Source organism: Trachurus trachurus (genome assembly GCF_905171665.1).
Source record: "Trachurus trachurus genome assembly, chromosome: 14".
Classification (NCBI taxonomy): Eukaryota; Metazoa; Chordata; class Actinopteri; order Carangiformes; family Carangidae; genus Trachurus; species Trachurus trachurus.
The window spans coordinates 6,634,675-6,652,295 of record NC_139903.1 but is presented as its reverse complement, the minus strand read 5'-3'; the positions used below and the strand labels follow the sequence as shown (position 1 = coordinate 6,652,295).

General features: G+C 43.4%; 1 protein-coding gene across 3 annotated transcripts in view; it reads left to right on the top strand.

Annotated features, from left to right (window-relative positions):
* The window catches only part of sh3pxd2b (SH3 and PX domains 2B), a 41,363-nt gene extending 23,742 nt beyond the window's left edge, over nt 1–17,621 (top strand). For 2 of the 3 annotated variants that reach the window (XM_083986530.1, XM_083986532.1), the window contains 10 exons: nt 1,473–1,564; nt 7,391–7,416; nt 8,295–8,330; nt 9,854–9,985; nt 10,983–11,084; nt 12,651–12,768; nt 13,526–13,740; nt 13,850–13,896; nt 13,995–14,120; nt 14,288–17,621. In XM_083986530.1, coding sequence (XP_083842656.1) covers nt 1,473–1,564; nt 7,391–7,416; nt 8,295–8,330; nt 9,854–9,985; nt 10,983–11,084; nt 12,651–12,768; nt 13,526–13,740; nt 13,850–13,896; nt 13,995–14,120; nt 14,288–15,811 — 2,418 coding nt within the window. In that variant the 3' untranslated portion in view covers nt 15,812–17,621. The remainder of the gene's footprint in view (nt 1–1,472; nt 1,565–7,390; nt 7,417–8,294; nt 8,331–9,853; nt 9,986–10,982; nt 11,085–12,650; nt 12,769–13,525; nt 13,741–13,849; nt 13,897–13,994; nt 14,121–14,287) is intronic. The other variant, XM_083986531.1, reaches the window with a different exon arrangement.

The window sequence follows — 17,621 nt, the reverse complement described above, 5'->3', positions numbered from 1 at the left end:
CCTTGGTGGTGGTGGTGGTGGTGGTGGTGGGGGGTGGGGGGATTGTCTTTGACTTCCATTTCATATCCCTCAGTACTCCTGATGAGATATCAGTGTGTGTCAGAGACTCTGCTGCCTTAAAGGACACAACAGAAACACTTAGGAGTATTAAAATCAGAGGGAGCGGCTACGGAGGAGGAGGCCTGATGGATGATGGCACCGAGCTCTGGCTGCCAGCGGATGGAGGGAGGAGGAGGAAGAGGAGGAGGAGGAGGAGGAGGAGTGGTCTCTGTTTCTTAGCAGCAGCAGTAACAGAGACAGTCAGCACAGGGTCATTAATGTGTCTTCTGGTTTTGGGTGGGGGGTTGAGCTGTTAAGGTGATTATCAGTGTCACTGCTGCCCCCAGAGAGGTTTGTTTGAAAAGAGAGTGAAAGGCAGATAAAGAAAAAAAAGGGGGAGAGAGGAGAGAGAGAGGGGTTAGAGAATGTGCAATAACAGGACTCGCCCGCCGTGTGCACATCGATACAGAGGAAACGCTGAATGTGGCTGTTTGTGTTTCATCTCCTGCTGTGTTGTCAGGGCTCAGCACTGATCCTCCACAGAGACACAAGAGGAGGAAGGGGGGTAATCGAGCCGGATCAATGAGCCCAGATCAGAACCAGAACCAGAACCAGAACCAGAACCAGCTGCTGGGACCAACGTTAAACTCTGGTTTTGATATATAAATGTTAGAAACAGGAGATGTAGACTTCTGCGCCGGCTGCACAGTCAGTCATCTAAAAAGAAGTTAGGCAAAATGATGATGGTGCTTCGCCATTTTATACACAAAATGCATCAGATTTTGAAGCTCATGTAGTAAGAACAAAACAGTGCAAATCAAAAACAGTTTTCGATATTGCAGAGTGCATGAAATTTCATTTGCAAAATGCAAAGAATGTGTAATGGTGGAAAAGGATGGGATAATATAAAAGTGGAGTCCAGTACTGATGAGTTGGCATCTGGATATGAAGAAGTGAATAATAATAATAAACTTTATTTCTGTAACATTTCTGAACATAGTTACAAGGTGCGTGGACAGAAAAAAACTATTTAAAATACATCAAACACAAGAGAAAACAGACAAACAAATGACAAAAAAAAGGTATTTAAAAGGAAAAAGCAGTATAAAAGCCCACAAAGGACCAAAATAGAAGTCACGTTTTTATGAAAGTGAGTCTTTAAAAAAGATTTAAAGTTTGTTAATGAGTGTGCTAACCTGAGGTCCGCAGGTAGACTGTTCCAGAAAACGTTCATTAAATAGTCACATGCTAAAAAAATCCACCAGCTCCATGTGTTTTCTATATTATCACATGTTTCCCAGTGCAGTGAGAGGTCTGCTGTGAACTCAGACACACATTGAGCACTACGTTTCACCCTTGGTGGACTTGTGTGTATATATACAGTCAGTGTATATGAGGTGATTGTGACTGTCAGTTTGCTTTGTGCTCTGCAGGCTCTCATCCAGCTGCCCGTCTACATCTCCCAGTGCGAGGAGGTCAGGGTCTTCTTTGAGACCAGGCCCGAGGACCTGAACCCACCCAAGGAGTAAGTACCACCACCACCACCACACACACACACACAGACACACACACACCCACATCTCCTCTTCCTCCTCCGCTGTGGTGAGGCGTTCAGGATCTCACACACACGATGGAAAAACCCGTCATTGTTCTCTTGACTGATGTCATGTCACCCCCAGTCTGCCGGTAATGAGCGTTCATTACATCTCTAATGGACGTGACTTCATGCTGTTGCACCACTTCCTGTTGGGGTTTTTTCAAGCAAAAGCACATTTAATGATCTTTTTTTTTTTTTTTTTTTCAAATGCTGAGTTTGCATTTCAACATGTAGCTGCAGCTCAGACAGCTGAGTCTGCACAGCTCCTCACTCTGTCTCTCTCTCTCTCTCTCAACACATTAACGTCATATCCAGCGCTGACAGTTAACGATGTGCTAACACTAAGACATCAGTGGCCAATGAATGCCAGCCGCCAACACACACACACACACACACACACGAAGCACATGATATAAACATGAGCCTGTGTTGTTATTAAAGTCAGCGGCGGCCTCGGGGGCAGGCGAGGTTACGGGCGGCTGGTTTCATAGAGACTTTAACCCCAGAGATGGTTTTTACACCAACAGCTGTCGGCTCAGGCTTTCAGCTTTAACCTCTCTTGTCAACACACACTGGGGCGTCGAGCGGGTTTCCTCAGTCTGCAGGAATATTAGTCCACAGGTCCCGTTATGTGTGGCAGGAGGAGTGCATGCTGGGAAAGCAGCAAGGGAGCGAGGCTGCGAGACATGGTGACAAAATCAGGGTCACAGAAGTGAAAGTCTGTCACTGTGTCACAGTCGTTCCCCTACAGACTGAGCTGTACACTCTCTGACTATACGATTAATCAGTAACTTTTTTTTTTTATCACTATTAGTTATTGTTGTCTTAAATATTCCTACAACTGTTTTCACTTTATGCAGTTTCGTGCACCCTTAAAGGGGAATTCCAGTCATTTTCTACGTAACGCTCTACAGCTCTAGGTCCATATCAACAAAGACAAAAGGAAAAATGGCTTTAGGGGGAAAAAATGATTTTGGATGGGGAAATAAGCAGTTATATTCATACTGATGCTTTTTTCCCCATCCAAAATATGTTTTTCCTCCTAATTCCATGTTTTCCTCACATTTTTGTCTTTGTTGATATGGAAACAGTCCCGAGCTCGACAGTCGACTAGTAAGGTCTACCTAGGAAGCTAGAGTTAAAGCAGATATCAGTGGAATGTTTTTGTTAATATAAGTCCTAAATAGTCCTATTTTCCGTCAGCAATCACTTACATGAAGTATTTCAGCCTAAACACGAGTCTCTCCGTCACTCTGCTCTGCTGTAACCCGAGGAGAAAATTTTCCTTGTGGGATACAAGTGTTATCCAATGAGGAGAGAGAACGGCATGAAGGGCTGTGTGTGCAGCCAAGGGATGCGCGTGAATGTGGTGACGTAGCACGAGGACCAATTGATGCCTGACAAGGGCGGGGGCTGCTAACTCATGGTGCGTTCAAAGAAACTCGTACTTTGTGTTTTTCCTTCCTGTGAAGTCATACCAGTTCGATCTGGTACGAGTTCACGGGTCGGAAGTTACGAGTGGCCGTTATAGGGAACTTTCACAGACAACAGGATGGTAAAAACACGAGCTACGGGTTACCTGGAACGCTACCAAGTCGTAGTTGTGACTTGAAGCTGTAACTTACGGTTTCAAAAGCCTGCCTTGAACGCAGCATTAGCCGAAACGGCCGTGAAGCTGATATCTGCTTTAACAGAGGTACGTGATAAAAACACTGCTCATATTAACAGAGTTACAGCTTGGACGCACTAGACGCGGAACCGAAGCGCAGCGCCCTGGAGCGGAGGGAGTTTCAGTTCGGCGCACATGTTAACAGGTCTGCCTGGCCGCACATCTCGCGCTGTGGAGCGCAGTGCGCGCGCCTGGAGCGCTTCAGTTCGGTTCATTTCTATTTTGTCTGTCTGTCAAGCTGGACAGACGTGGTCGTACCAGACAGGAAGTTGGGCACAGAAAAGGCGAGAGAATCCGGTCAATTTTCAAAATAAAATAATTAAATGATGATTAATTAAGTTGTTGCTTGTCCATCTATACATATTTGACCGTTGCGTCTGCACATGGGGCACACAGACACATGTTTAAAATGACGTGTGTGTGAAAAACCGAGTGAATACGAGTATGAACGACTGCAGTCGATGTCTGACCGGCGCGGAGAGAGGAGGAGAAGTATGCTCCCAGTGCGACCACCCAAGCGCCCGAGAAGCCGCGCGCAGTGCGCGCGCCCAGCTTCCGCGTGCAGTGCGTCCAAGGGGTTATGCACACTCAGTGTTGTGTGGTAAGGAACTGGTGGATGTTACAAAGCATTTGTAGTGATATTTTGAGCATTATATAGAGGCCAAAGTCGCGGTTAGAAGAATTGCCCCCTTTACTTCACTATTTAACTGCAGTGTAGCGCAGCTAGCAGGAGGAGAGCTAGGTCCGGTCTGCACATATTTTTCTCATATTTTTTCCTATGGTCGCACTCGGGGACCTAGAGCTGTAGAGCGTTACTTAGAAAATGACCGGAACTCTCCTTTAACCGTGAAGCTCTTTAGTAAAGGCACTTTCTCTGACGTGGCTGAACAGTTAGTCTCGCTCGCCATGGTCCGGGGGTTGAATACTCAATTCTGATTGGCTGTAGGGTGTCGACAGTTCTAAATATTATTGTGCTGGCTCAACCGCTAGTTAGTAACCATGGCAACGGAGACTGAGAGCATCACAAGTTTTCTTCAGTGCATCACAACCCCTTGAGTCTGTAACACGCGAGCGGTAAGGAGTACAATAAAAGTTCATTCATCTCACTTCCCGTCACTGATCAACCATTGGACTGCGGCAGAGTCGTTGTGGCTCTACGCTTCGGCCACAACGGATTTCCTTTTTCTTGTCTGTGGACGAGAGATATTAAATAGTCCGTTCAGCTATAGCTTGTGAAAAACTTAATTTTAAACACATTAAAGTATAATAAAAAGTTGATTTAATAGTTGATTTCATATTTATTTATTTGGTAAGTGAACATGGTATAAGCAGGATAATGCCCTTCGAGGTGTCGTGAACCGTCCGACGCGAAGCATCTGTCCAAAGAATCTACAAATGCAGCACACTGTGGCTTTTAATCCCTATTTAGATTTTTTTTCCCCCAGTAAGTAATCACATTATGTAATGTAATTATGAGCCAATCTTGTTAAATCATCATATTTACATCTTATTTCCTGTTACCTTCTCTTCACATCCGTCCTGCTCAAGGACGTTAAACAGGACGTGAGGCCGTTAAAGAGACTGAGACTGATTAAATGTCACATTAAAGTGTGTGGTGCAGCTCAGGCCTCTGATAACATGATCAGTGTCAGTCAGCTCAGGAGTTCTGACAATCAAAACCCTCTGCAAGTCTCCAATAACAAATTCAGTATCTATGTGATCAGTATGAAAGGACGTTCTTCATTGGAGCATTATGTCATTGTTTGTTAATGCCCAACATTATACCACTCCCTTTTCTCGTGTTCAACTAAACAAATCATGTTCTCCTTCGACCGCTGGTTTTATAAAACAGTGCAGAGTCAGTCTGAGGACAAACTGTAACTTGCTCTAGAAGATTTCATATTTCCTGTCTCCTCCTGGACGTGGGGAACATTTCTGTCTGTCTGCTGCTTGATAACCAGAAATGGCAGCGGTATTTGTCTGACAGTAAATGGACAATATGTCTGAAGGAATCAACCATTGATCTGTTTATATATGTCCTGACAGCTGGACCTCTCCCTCTCTTCTCAACGCACACACACACACACACTCACTCACTCACACTCACACACACACTTTGTCTTCTTCTGTCCTCCCTCGGTGAGGTTGCCAAGGACACATACCTCCTCACTCCTCATACAAACCCCCAAGCATGTGTTGGGGAGAAGCAGGAAGGAGAGGGAGCGTTTTACTTGAGGCGGATGAATATAGGAAAGACCTTGGTTTGTCTTTTATTGAAATTGGATTACTGCTCTCTGCCAGTGCAGCCTGTTGTTTGGCCGACTGACAGCAGGGCCGGTGCACAGACACAGGCAGCAGCCACTGTGGAAGAAGATTTATCATGGACTGTAAATCCACCGCTCTGAGCCGGACATCTTAGACTCTCTCTCCTTAAGAGCAGCAAAAGTTACAGGGGGCAGGGGAGGGGGTTGTACTGTACAGTAAGTGCAAAGAGGAAGTAGAAAAGACAGCCATGATGGGAAGTGTTTGCAGAAAAGTGTTGCACAATATTGAAAGCAAAAGGGAAAACAGGAGGGGGGGAAAAAAAAAAAATAGAATCAGACGATGGGCCAAGATGGAAATAGAGCTGGATGGAAAGAATGAAAAGGAGCTCAGATAAAGACGGAGACAGAAGGAGAAGGAGGTGAAAGGGCGTGGAGGTTGTGGAGAAGCAGGGAGACAGATGATGAGAGTATCGATTTTTATTAATCACTCAAATCAATGCAGGTGTAGGAACTCCAAAGCTTTAATTTAATGTCTGTGAAAGCCTGTCCCAAGTCCTGTGGCTCTGATATTTGTCACCTCATTTGTTTCACACAGCGCTCTCACGACTGGGTGGCTATAGTTTGTTTTACCGTCTATTATCTCAGTGCCCTGAATATGACTCAGCCCTGTTTGTTTGATATGAATTTTCCCATGAAGGTTTGAAACTAAAAATTGACCCTAATGGTTCAGTTCTTTTTTTTTTTTTTCTTTGGTAACCAGCCTCAGAATAAAATGCGAACTGTAGAGAAGTTAAAATAATCACATTAGGCCAAAGGTCAGTTACTGGTGTATAAATTGACCGCGGTTTCACCTCGGTACACAAAGAGCAACACACACACACACACACACATACACAGCTCTTCTATAGTAATCCAAAACATTGGTATTGCTGTGGTTGGCTCGGGCAGGGGTTTCTTTTTATAGCACGTTAATGGGCACACTTCATGGGTAAAGATTTATTGAGACCTGAGCCTCTGCAATTAACAGTCGTGTCGATTGAACTGAGCTTTTTGTGGCTGAGAGAGCTCATGTTGATGCAGGGGAGCGAACAACAAGCTGCTGCCAAGGAAAATGATTAAGGGAGATGAAAGGAGCGGAGTGGAGGAGACGTGGAAGATGTGAGATGGAAAAAAAGCGAAGGCCATAAAGTGAGGGAGCAATATTTAGATAACAAAGAGGCTGAGACAGGAGTGAAACACTGAGCATTAGCCACCATTGACTTTTCTGGGAATCTGGACATTGAATCAGCTCCTGATGCCTCGGTGGAGCGATGGTCTATTTATCTGGCTAATGTCTAAAGCAGACGCTGTATTAAGTTCAACATCAGAGGCTCCTTCCTCACACCGAGAGACACAGACTCTCTCAGATAAAAAGCAGACGTCACAGAAAATGGCAATATTATGATTTATTGTAGATAATTAGCTGCAGGGCATCACTTTGCTGCTTTATTGTCCTCCATAACAAATATAAAACTCTCATGAAGCAATTCAAAACCCATTTAATTCTCTTTAACTCTGAGTTTGTTTAAAAAGCTCCATTAGTGCCAGATTGTTGTAGAAACGACCTTTCAATCCTCTACAAGGTTTCATTCCTGCAAAATACAGACTGAATGTTATCTTATCAGTGAGAGGAATGAGTCTCATGTTAAAGCATTTTATGACATCTGCATGTGAACTATTCAAAGTATCTTGGATAGTATTTGTTGGCAGGAATTTATCCTTATCTCTGCAAAAGGACTTACAGTATTTCTTGGTCCTAATGTGATTTCCTCTCGTTGCCAGGGAACCAATCGGAAAGAAGAAATCAGGTAAGATGCAGTTTTATTTATGTATTTTAAATGAAAATGGGGCGAGGTGGTTATTTTGTCCTTGTTTAAGCCTGTTGCCATAATCCCTATTGTTTTAGGAGTAGATTCGTTACCTTTAATTGTCGGTGCAAGGTATTTTTAGAACGGCGGAGCAGAGCCGCAAGCTGCTCAGAGCTATGCTATAGAGGCTCATGGGATTTCTTGGTTTCCCTCATCAAACTCAACAAATACACAATCCATCAACTCCAATACGCTCGGGTGGACAAGTTGTGACCTGCACATTCACCACGCTATGAGATAATAACGTAACGTTATGAGACAGAGTTGTTTTCAAGGTAAATTCATGCAAAACCACTGATGCGCGTTCCCATCGTGGGCAGTTTTCCGGCAAGCAATCTCTGCATTTACCTCTAAAACAACTCTGTCTCGTAACGTTCTGTTATTATTTCATAGCATGGTGAATGTGCAGGTCACAACTTGTCCACGACAGCGTTTTGGAGTTGTTGGATTGTGTATTTGTTGAGTTTGATGAGAGAAAACCAAGAAATCCCATTAGCCTCCGTAGCGTAGCTCTGAGCAGCTCGCGGCTCTGCTCCGCCGTTCTAAAAATAGCTTGCGCCGACAATTAAAGGTAACAAACCTACTGCTATGACTATAGGGATTATAACAATGGGCCAATTTGCCAAAATGTTGAACTATCCTTTTAAAAAGTCAATTATCACAGTAGCATTTATAAACCAACCACCTTGGCCACTGTTTTGTTTTGTTTTGGTTTGCTTTGTAAATCGTCTCTGTCCTCTTCACTCATCTAATTTTCTGAAGTTGCATCCATGTCGTTTTTTTCAGTTTTCTTCTCCATTCATTTTCCTTTCCATCAGGCATTGTGGAGAGAGCGACCACTTTCCTAAAGAGAGGTAGTAAACAAGCTGTCATGGTTGGTCGTGCTGTGTGTGTGACCCAGCCGGTTGCTAGTGGGCTGTTACTCCCCCTCTCCCTCCCCGGCCCGGGCAGGTGGGATGTGGCTCTGTTTGGAGGCTTGGGGCTGGCACTGGTTCTGGAGATGATTCTTTTACAGTGTAACTGGTGAATTTAGACCCAGCGTGGCTCATGGTCTGTTGGATGAAGTGAGGATAACGACACCTACGTTAGAGGGATTTTACTCTGTATGTATTCCAGCTCGGCCCACGGGTTGTCAGCATCTGGCAAAAGCAGGAAGATTGAAGTTACGGAAAATGATTTGAAAGTGTGAAATCTATAGTTAGAAGTAGCTGGTTGAGTTCAGAGGAAACCAAAAGAACCATTTCAGATTGTGTCTGCAAAATATCATTAAAAATGAACGTCGCAAAAATGCACCATATGAATAATTCAATTTCACATTTTGTTCCCAAACTTTTTCAGCTGGCTCATTGGTTCTTTTCTTTGACACTAAACTCAACCGGATCTTGTCTTAATAGTAGTTATGTGGGTCTTGCTGCAGCTCACTGAAAGGATGTTTATGGAAAAACAAACTCTGGTATTTTAAGCTGTTTTCAGCTGTTTACAGTCAGAATTGAACACATCAGACCTGTGAGTCCATCAGCACCTTCAGTGGCCTGCAGGCTGCAGCGGATGATATTAATGCTCCTTCACCATAACTGCCCTGGATGCAAATGGCATAAAGGTTAAAATATCAGTGCACTACAGTATGTGTGGACCAGGAGGTGTTTTGTTCACCTGCAGTTCTGGTTGTGTTGTTGTCGAGCCCTGGTGTGTTAAGAGTAGGTGTTCTGCAGACTGGCTTGGTGCTAACACTGGGTGGTGGGTCTTGATGGTGCTGGTTTGTGTCTCTACTGTAGAATCCGCAGCCGTACTGATGATTGACTTTAACCCCTGACACTTTTTAACGGCCTCATTCACTCCACCTCTCCACACGTTTCCTTCCCCCCACCCCCCCTCACCCTCTGTCAGCTCATCGTTTCCCCTCACATCATCATCTCTCTCCAATCACATCCGCTACCTCCTCTCTCTCTGCTTCATGCCGGGGTGAATCTCCATCCTGTAGAGAAGCCTCTTCTCCTCTCACCAGTTAGCTTTTTACAAAATGCTCAATTATCCTTGGCATTTCATGAAAAACCTCTTGTAGCTCTGCAGATTTGTTGTAAAGACCATGCTTAAATTGGATCGCCAGGAAAGTTCTTTGAAGTGTGTGAAATCTGACATTTTAAAATGTCTTATTAGGAGGTAAAAGGGTAAACAGATGTAATCCTATGATTCCAAGTTCATGGAATTCATCTTAATATTAAATAATATTACCAAAGGTCCTCAATGAGTCAAAAGTTAATGAGAAGAGGCTTTTTTTTTACATGATTGAGATTTCATCCACAGCCTGAATTAGAAAAGGAGCAAGAAGACATAAGAACTAAATGAGCCTCTGCTTTGATTTGTTCCCCTTTAACAGGCGACTCCAACGCGGCCGACCCTCTGCTGCTCGACCAGTACGTGGCAGTAACAGACTATGAAAAGCAGGAGAGCTCTGAGATCAGTCTGCAAGTGGGTCAGGTGGTGGAGGTCATTGAGAAGAATGAGTCCGGTAAGTTCCATACAGCATCGGTACGGTACAGTCTTTAGGTATTTATTACTTTAAAGGATAGTTCACCCAAAATTCAAATTGCACTCATTATCTACTCACCCTCATGTCGACTAAGGGCTGGGAGAAGTTTCAGAGTTATCCGTGGCTTCTCTGAGTTACAGGGGGTCTCAGAGTAGCAGCACATGTCCATATAACGGTTACCACTTGTCTTCGTAACAAAAAGACACACCAAAAAACATCCAAATACCTCCATGCTGCTCGTATGTAATGTCCGTCTTGTATTGAAGCCCCGAAATGCAAAATTGTTCCGAAAAAATTAAATAAGTCGCGATTTGCGCCGGCGTCAGTAATCGCACTGATGCTGACGCAAATCTTGCGAGATTTGGACAGACCAGGAAGAGGAGCTTCCGCTACAAACAAGCTTGAAATATAGACTTTTTTTTTTTTTCGGAACAATTTCGCATTTCGGGGCTTCAATACAAGACGGACATTACATACGAGCAGCATGGAGGTATTTGGATGTTTTTTGGTGTGTCTTTTTGTTACGAAGAAAAGTGGTATCCATTTGCAACCGTCATATGGACACGCAGTGCTGCACAGAGCCCCGCTGTAACTCAGAGAAGCCACGGAGGACTCTGAAACTTCTCCCAGCCCTTAGTCCACATGAGGGTGAGTAGATAATGAGTGAAATTTCAATTTTGAGTGAACTATCCCTTTAACTTTGGATTGTGCAACGGTTGGTTTAAACCACTGGTGGAAAAATCTGATGCTATGGGGATTTTTCCATCAATCTAGAGTAGATGAACAAAGGCATGCTGGGAAACGCTCCCAGGTGTTACTGTGTGAGATTATTTCACCGTTCAAATTGCGTATTGAATTAAATATCAGATGGAAAGGCCACGCTCATTAGTCACGCATCACAGCAGAGAATCAGCATGAATCCTTTAATGGAACGAGTATTTGGCGTATAATGGATGTTTGTATTCGCCTCGTTCAGGCTGGTGGTTTGTGAGCTCTGATGACGCCCAGGGTTGGGTTCCTGCCACCTGCCTGGAGGCCCAGGATGACCCCGATGACTTCAGTCTTCCAGGGGAAGAAGGTACAGAAAGTGTTTGTACTGTAGTTGTTTACTCTCAGTAATGTGAAGGAGTTACAGAAACCATCAAGTATTCACTCTTAAATCCAACTGTACACAACAACGTATCTCTTACTGTTGGTTTAATGTGACTGCAAGTAGAAGTTAAGCTGTACTTTTATGAAATTCTGACAAACATTGGACAGATTTTGACCTAGTGCTGCCATCTGTCTGTCGACTTCTGAAGTACAAGCCACACCACATGTACACTACAGCCACTTCATTTGACAGACAACATCCTCCTATAGCTCATACTACTACACCCTACATTTATATAGAAATTCAAGGCTCTGTGGTCAGGAGGTGTTTATATAATATGTTCTGCTGTTGTGTGTTGTTTTTTTATTTTAAACACCTGAATTATAGAGCACTAACTAATACAAAGAATGTTTAAAGAATGATACTGTATGGCCAAAGACAAACTACAGATCATATTTCAGTCTGAGGCTTTAACAGTGGATAGTGATCTGGCTATACTGTGGTCATTTGGAAAATCAGAGCTCATATCTAACATATTACATGATGATGGATGTCTGGAAATACAACACGAAAATTGAGGAGATTAGATTAACTATTACGTCCAGGTTTTGCTGTAATAACATTGAATCCCAAGATGCTGAAAGATGGATTATACATCGTGGTGATGATAATCCTTCAAGGTACCAAACCCTTCCTGGACTGCAACTTTGATTTCTTCTAGATCCACCAATACTGAAAATGATTTAACTTAGATGAAAAGATCATCAGGATGACATATGTAATGTTCACTTCCTATCTTGCCCCACTTACTGTACTGGGATCAGTGCCTCGGAGATTCTGGTCACTGCCAAGGCACATGGGTCGTCGCAGAACTTTAGGGGATCTATTCAGCACAGGCTTTGGGCAAGGTGGAGCGCACGCCTTTCTTTTCCCCCTATTCTCAATGTGTGTGTGTGTGTGTGTCTGTGTGCACACATACACAACTGTGTGCATGGTTGTTCATGTGTATGCATGATGTGTATGCTGCATGAGAGACCCAAGCATGTCCATTAAATCCTTGCACGAATATTGTGTATTTGTGTGGTTTAAATTCAAAATAAATGATCGTTTCAATTAACCAGCATTAATAATAAACACTTGGTAGATCAGTGCAGTAGATTTACATCTCTGTAGTAGAAATAATGGTAGAAAATGTAGTAATTACTGCATTTGTAGCACAGTAACAACTTTGTCCTGTCAGTATTTGTGGAGGACGTATGTGTGTTTTTTTGTGTTGCACAAGTGTCTATCTTACATCTTCTCTCTCCACAAGACGCTGCTCAAGCCTTGCCTCATTTAATCAGTCAGCTAATGTAAAGCCAATGTGGCGACTACAATCTACATGGGAGAGGGTTGTGTTGGACTAAGTATTTTTGAACTGTGCATTTTGTCTCCCAAGCTTTGACCCCGTATCCGCAATAATCTGTGCTCCCCTGTTTGTGAACCTGTACCCAGCAATCTTCAAAACAGACTTTATGTTTTATACTTAATGCTGTCTTTTTCCGACTTTAGAAGAGAAGTACTCAGTGATTTACCCATATTCGGCCAGGGACCAGGATGAGATCGACCTGGAGAGAGGGATGATTGTGGAGGTGATTCAGAAGAATTTGGAGGGCTGGTGGAAGATCAGGTAATTTTGGGGATGCTCCCCGAGGAAAGTTTAAAGGGATAGTTCACTCAAAATTGAAATTTCACTCATTATCTACTCACCCTCATGTTAACTAAGGGTTGGGAGAAGTTTCAGAGTCCTCCGTGCCTTCTCGGAGTTACAGGGGGGCTCGACGCAGCAGTATTTGTCCATATAATGGTTGTGAATGGGGCTCACTTTTCTTCGTCCAAAAAGACACACCAAAAACCATCCAAATACCTCCATAGTGCTCGTCTGTAATGTCCCTCTTGTATTGAAGCCCCAACATGAGAAATTGTTCCGAAAAAAATTAAATAAGTCTATATTTTAAGCTTGTTTGTAGCGGAAGCTCCCAGCACTGCTTGCCGGCTTCCTGGTCCGTCCAAATCTGACACCGGCGCGAGATTTGAAAATTTGAGATTTGCGAGAATACAAGAGGGACATTACAGACGAGCTGTGTGGAGGTATTTGGATGTTTTTTGGTGTGTCTTTTTGGACGAAAAAAAGTGAGCCCCGTTTGCTACCGTCATATGGACCTGCAGTGCTGCACGGAGCCCCGCTGTAACTCCGAGAAGGCACGGAGGACTCTGAAACTTCTCCCAGCTCTTAGGCGACATGAGGGTGAGTAGATAAATTTTGAGTGAACTATCCCTTTAAGAACTAAAGCTACATGAATGAACAAGTGAATTGATCTCTACAGACTGTCATCTCATCTACACAGCTAGATTATTTCAGTGTTGGATCCGTCTTATCCACTCAGGTACCAGGGCCGTGAGGGCTGGGCCCCGGCCTCCTACCTGAAGAAGATGGACATTCAGAGCCAGAAGCAGTCGGCCGGCTCTGCTGCTCATGCCAGTACAAATGACCTGGACGGGTTTTCCAGACAGAACCAGCAAAACAACGCAGCCAAGGAGAACAAGGACAACAGCCAGAAAGAGAACAGGCTGTCACTCTTCTCTGACAACAACAAAGGCAGTGAGTGAATTGAACTGAAGGATTTCCTGGTTACAGATTGAAGGTTTTCTGACGGCCTGTGCACTGCTGCACCTCAACAAAAATATTGATTCTTCTTTTGCCTCCACAGAAATGGGATTAAGACACAGACCTCCTCCACGCAGAGATCTGACTATTGTAAGATTTGACAGAACAAGGATTCTGAAGTACTATTAGAAAAGGTCTGAACTTTTTCTAAACTTAACCTTAACATGTCTCCCTTGTGAATCACACAGCCCCGAGGTTCAAACCTGCCCAAGCCACCTGTTCCTCCTCAGGTTGAGGAAGAGTTCTACACCATAGCAGATTTCCAGACCACTATCCCTGATGGTATTAGCTTCCAGGCTGGAATTAAAGTAGAGGTGGGTCAGGCACTTAATATACTGTAATTACATTCAAATTAGTATGGAAAGTCATTTTACAGTGAATTTGTTTTGTTCAAATCTGTAAATGTAATCTATTAATTTATTTTGTGATTGATCTGTAATGATTTGGTCAAATAAAATGACTTTGCATTTTATTTTTCTAGGTGATTGAGAAGAATTCAAGTGGTTGGTGGTACATTCAGATCGATGAGAAGGAGGGCTGGGCCCCTGCTACCTTTATTGACAAATACAAGAAGACCAGTAATGCAGTGCGACCTAATTTCCTCGCCCCTCTGCCCAATGAGATGGAGAAGCTGAGGCTGGAAGACGGAGGTTCCTCAAGCTCAGGCACTGATGACAGTTGGTCCAAGCCTTTACCAGACGAGCCAACCACAGAGTCCTGTACCCGACCCAAGCTGAGAGACTGGAAGTCCAGTGCCCCCAAGGCGCCCCCTACTTTCTCCGGGCCTTTGCCTCCAGCCCCAGCTGCCCCTCCAGTCGAGGAGAAACCAGCTCTGCCACCACGAAGGGAGTCGATTAATAAGAGCTTTGAGTTGGAGGTAGCAGAGAAACCAAGACCTGATCTTTCCAAACCTTTGCCCCCAAAACCACCTGCTCCTGGGGTCATTGTGCCATTGGTCACACCCAAAGCACCCCCCTTCAAACCAGACAAACTACCAGACACCAAGAAAGAAGATAAGAGCAAAGCTCTTCACCTGCGGAATGAGATGGGTCTTGAATGTGGTCATAAGGTGTCTGCCAAAGAGGTGAAGAAGTTTAATCTGAAACCGGTACCTAAACAGCCCCCAAAGCCCAAACCAGAGGTGCAGGAGGAGAAACCAGAGGCACCAGGCCCCTCAGTGCTCACAAAGCCCAAGCCAGTGCTCCGACCTAAACCTGTTCCTGCTGCAAAACCAGACCCCCCAGCAGAGAACAAACTGGACATCACCAACCTGAGGAGCAAACTGAGGCCGTCAAAACCTCCGGATGCGTCTTCTGAGGCAAATCATCAGAACGACACCTCAGCGAATAGTTCTCACCCCAGTTCACCCCCTAGTTCTCCCCCCATTCATATCCCTACTCTCAACAATGGTAAGTACTGTGATGAGCCAAAAATCCCCCCGAAACACATCAACGGTCACAGCCAAGAGAGTTCATCACCTCCACCCACAAAACCAGCAGTGCCTCCCCACAAGGAGCCGCCTCAGAGACCCCCCGCCATGGCTCCAAGAAGACCTCCTCCTCCAAAGAAAACCGACCCGGCCAGTCCGACTGAGCTCAAACCTCCATCTGCTTTTAAAGAAGCCAAGGACGTTCCCAAGACCGCACCACCACAACTCAACCGGCCCCCTCCCCCTAAACCCAAAGGGTTTGTCCCGGCACCTCCAAACAAAGAGAAAGAAGAGTTCAAGCCGAATAAAGTCCCAATTCCTCCCAAGCCCCAGATGAAGAGCGAGAAGCCTGGTCCACCCAAAGACAAGCTTCCACCTTTACTTAAGGAGCCAAGTAAGGATGAGCTGTATCTGGCCGTGGCAGACTTTGAAGGGGATGACCAAACATCCAGCTTCAAAGTAGGTACAGTGTTTGAGGTGATGGAAAAAAACAACAGTGGCTGGTGGTTCTGTAAAAATGTAGGAGGAGAAGTCGAGGGCTGGATCCCCTCGAATTACCTGAGCAAGAAACCTTAGGACCATCACTATATGAATAAATAAGTAAACTAAGGTTTTAAATGAACAAATTATCACTACTTTGTAGCTAATTAGCATTTTTTTTATTTATAGGTACCTTTTTTTTTTTAATTGACACGTTTGTTATGTTTAATTTTGTTAAGGATGTTCTACCTAAACTGAACCAGCAATAACACATGCTCTTATGGGTATTGTGATGTTTACTTGTTTGTTTTTTTTAAACTAAATATTACATTAAATATTAGGTAAAGTTATTTACTTTCTTTGTTGTATGCTAGTTGCAGCCTGTGCCAGTCCTGCCACTACAAAGGCAAGGCGTTATAACAGCGATAAATGTATCTACACCCATGCCTTCTATGATATGGTGCCTCAATATTATATGCAGAGTGCTTCAGTGCTTAATAAACTGTATGCAACTGTAAGCATAGTCCTTGTTGGAATCTTAAAAACTTTTGACTAAAGATCAAACATCATCATCACAGGAGAAAACTCTAGATGTTCAAATCCAGCCAGTCTTTCTCCAGCAGTAGACAAAAAAAAAAAAATCCCTTAGACAGAGACTGCACATGAACTCATCAGGGGAGTTCAATGATTACATGTGGGCTTTCAAGTGCTATTAGCTAATACTAAACAAGATGTCTTTGCCAAGTAGAAGTGCAGTTTGTTATACTAGGAAAACGCATATTAGTTTTTGTGCTATCGTAATGCTTTTCTTCTTTGACTGCATAATTAATGTTGCAGTGACTTGTAACAGATGTGCGCTTTTCCAGTCATATCAGATGAGGTGTAAGTGTGAGGTTTGCACATGCGTAAGGAAGGGGGAAAGAATGCCACAGTGCATTTTATTTCTTAATTTTACTCGCCATTGTATTAGCCATTTAATTTTTTATACTCACTGTAACAAAATAAGACGAGGCCAGAAGATCAAGACTGAAGCTGTCTTATGTATTTTCACATAATCATGTTCTATCGCAGCCAAAAAAATAAAATTGTGAAGTGTGACTTGCTGAGCACATCTGCAAATCTGTACCAGATGTTTGACCTGGCTTAAGAAATTTAAAATCTACAGTGATTTGTGCAATGATTTACAGTATTTTAAATGTACAGTACATTGTGATGTTTGGTGCTCAAACAACAGCAAAGTATGACCATTGTATAAAAATAATGTTTTACATTAATGCTTGACTGGTCTCAAGCATGGTCAGTATAGCAAATTATTTTTTATTGTACAGTAATGAGAGTCATATCTGAACTGTTATCACTTTTCTGTGGTGGTCCATCCATTAGGTCTTTGACTCTGTACTGATGGAGGGAGAAGCAGAAGGAAGAGCCAAGAGGGAATTTGATTGGTTGACTTGTGGGTTTTCTGAAAAGTATGTGAAACAAGTGGTTGATCATTTCACAGGTGGTCCAGAGTTTTTTTATTAGAAAAACAAACTGTTTGATTGGAAAATACAAAAGTTTGTTCATGGTTCCAAATTCAGACAAAGCTATAAGCTGTAACACTGATTCTGTTCTGCTTCTAGTTGCTTTAGTATCATCTATGTTCAAAATACAGTACGTCACCAGCTATGGGGAAAAAGATGGGATTGAAATACACTTGAAATTGTGTTGTTCAGGTATAATTTATGTGGACGAAAGGAAAGGAAAGGAAGGTCCAGTACAGTGCAAAGCAAATGTGTTGGTTGATGGTGTCATCATTTCAGTATTGTATTCTTATTTACTTACATTTTGCTATGTATTTTTCATTACATTGAGTCTCCTTTTACTTAAGTCAATAAAGGTTTCAGATTTTTCAGTTCAGCTGTCA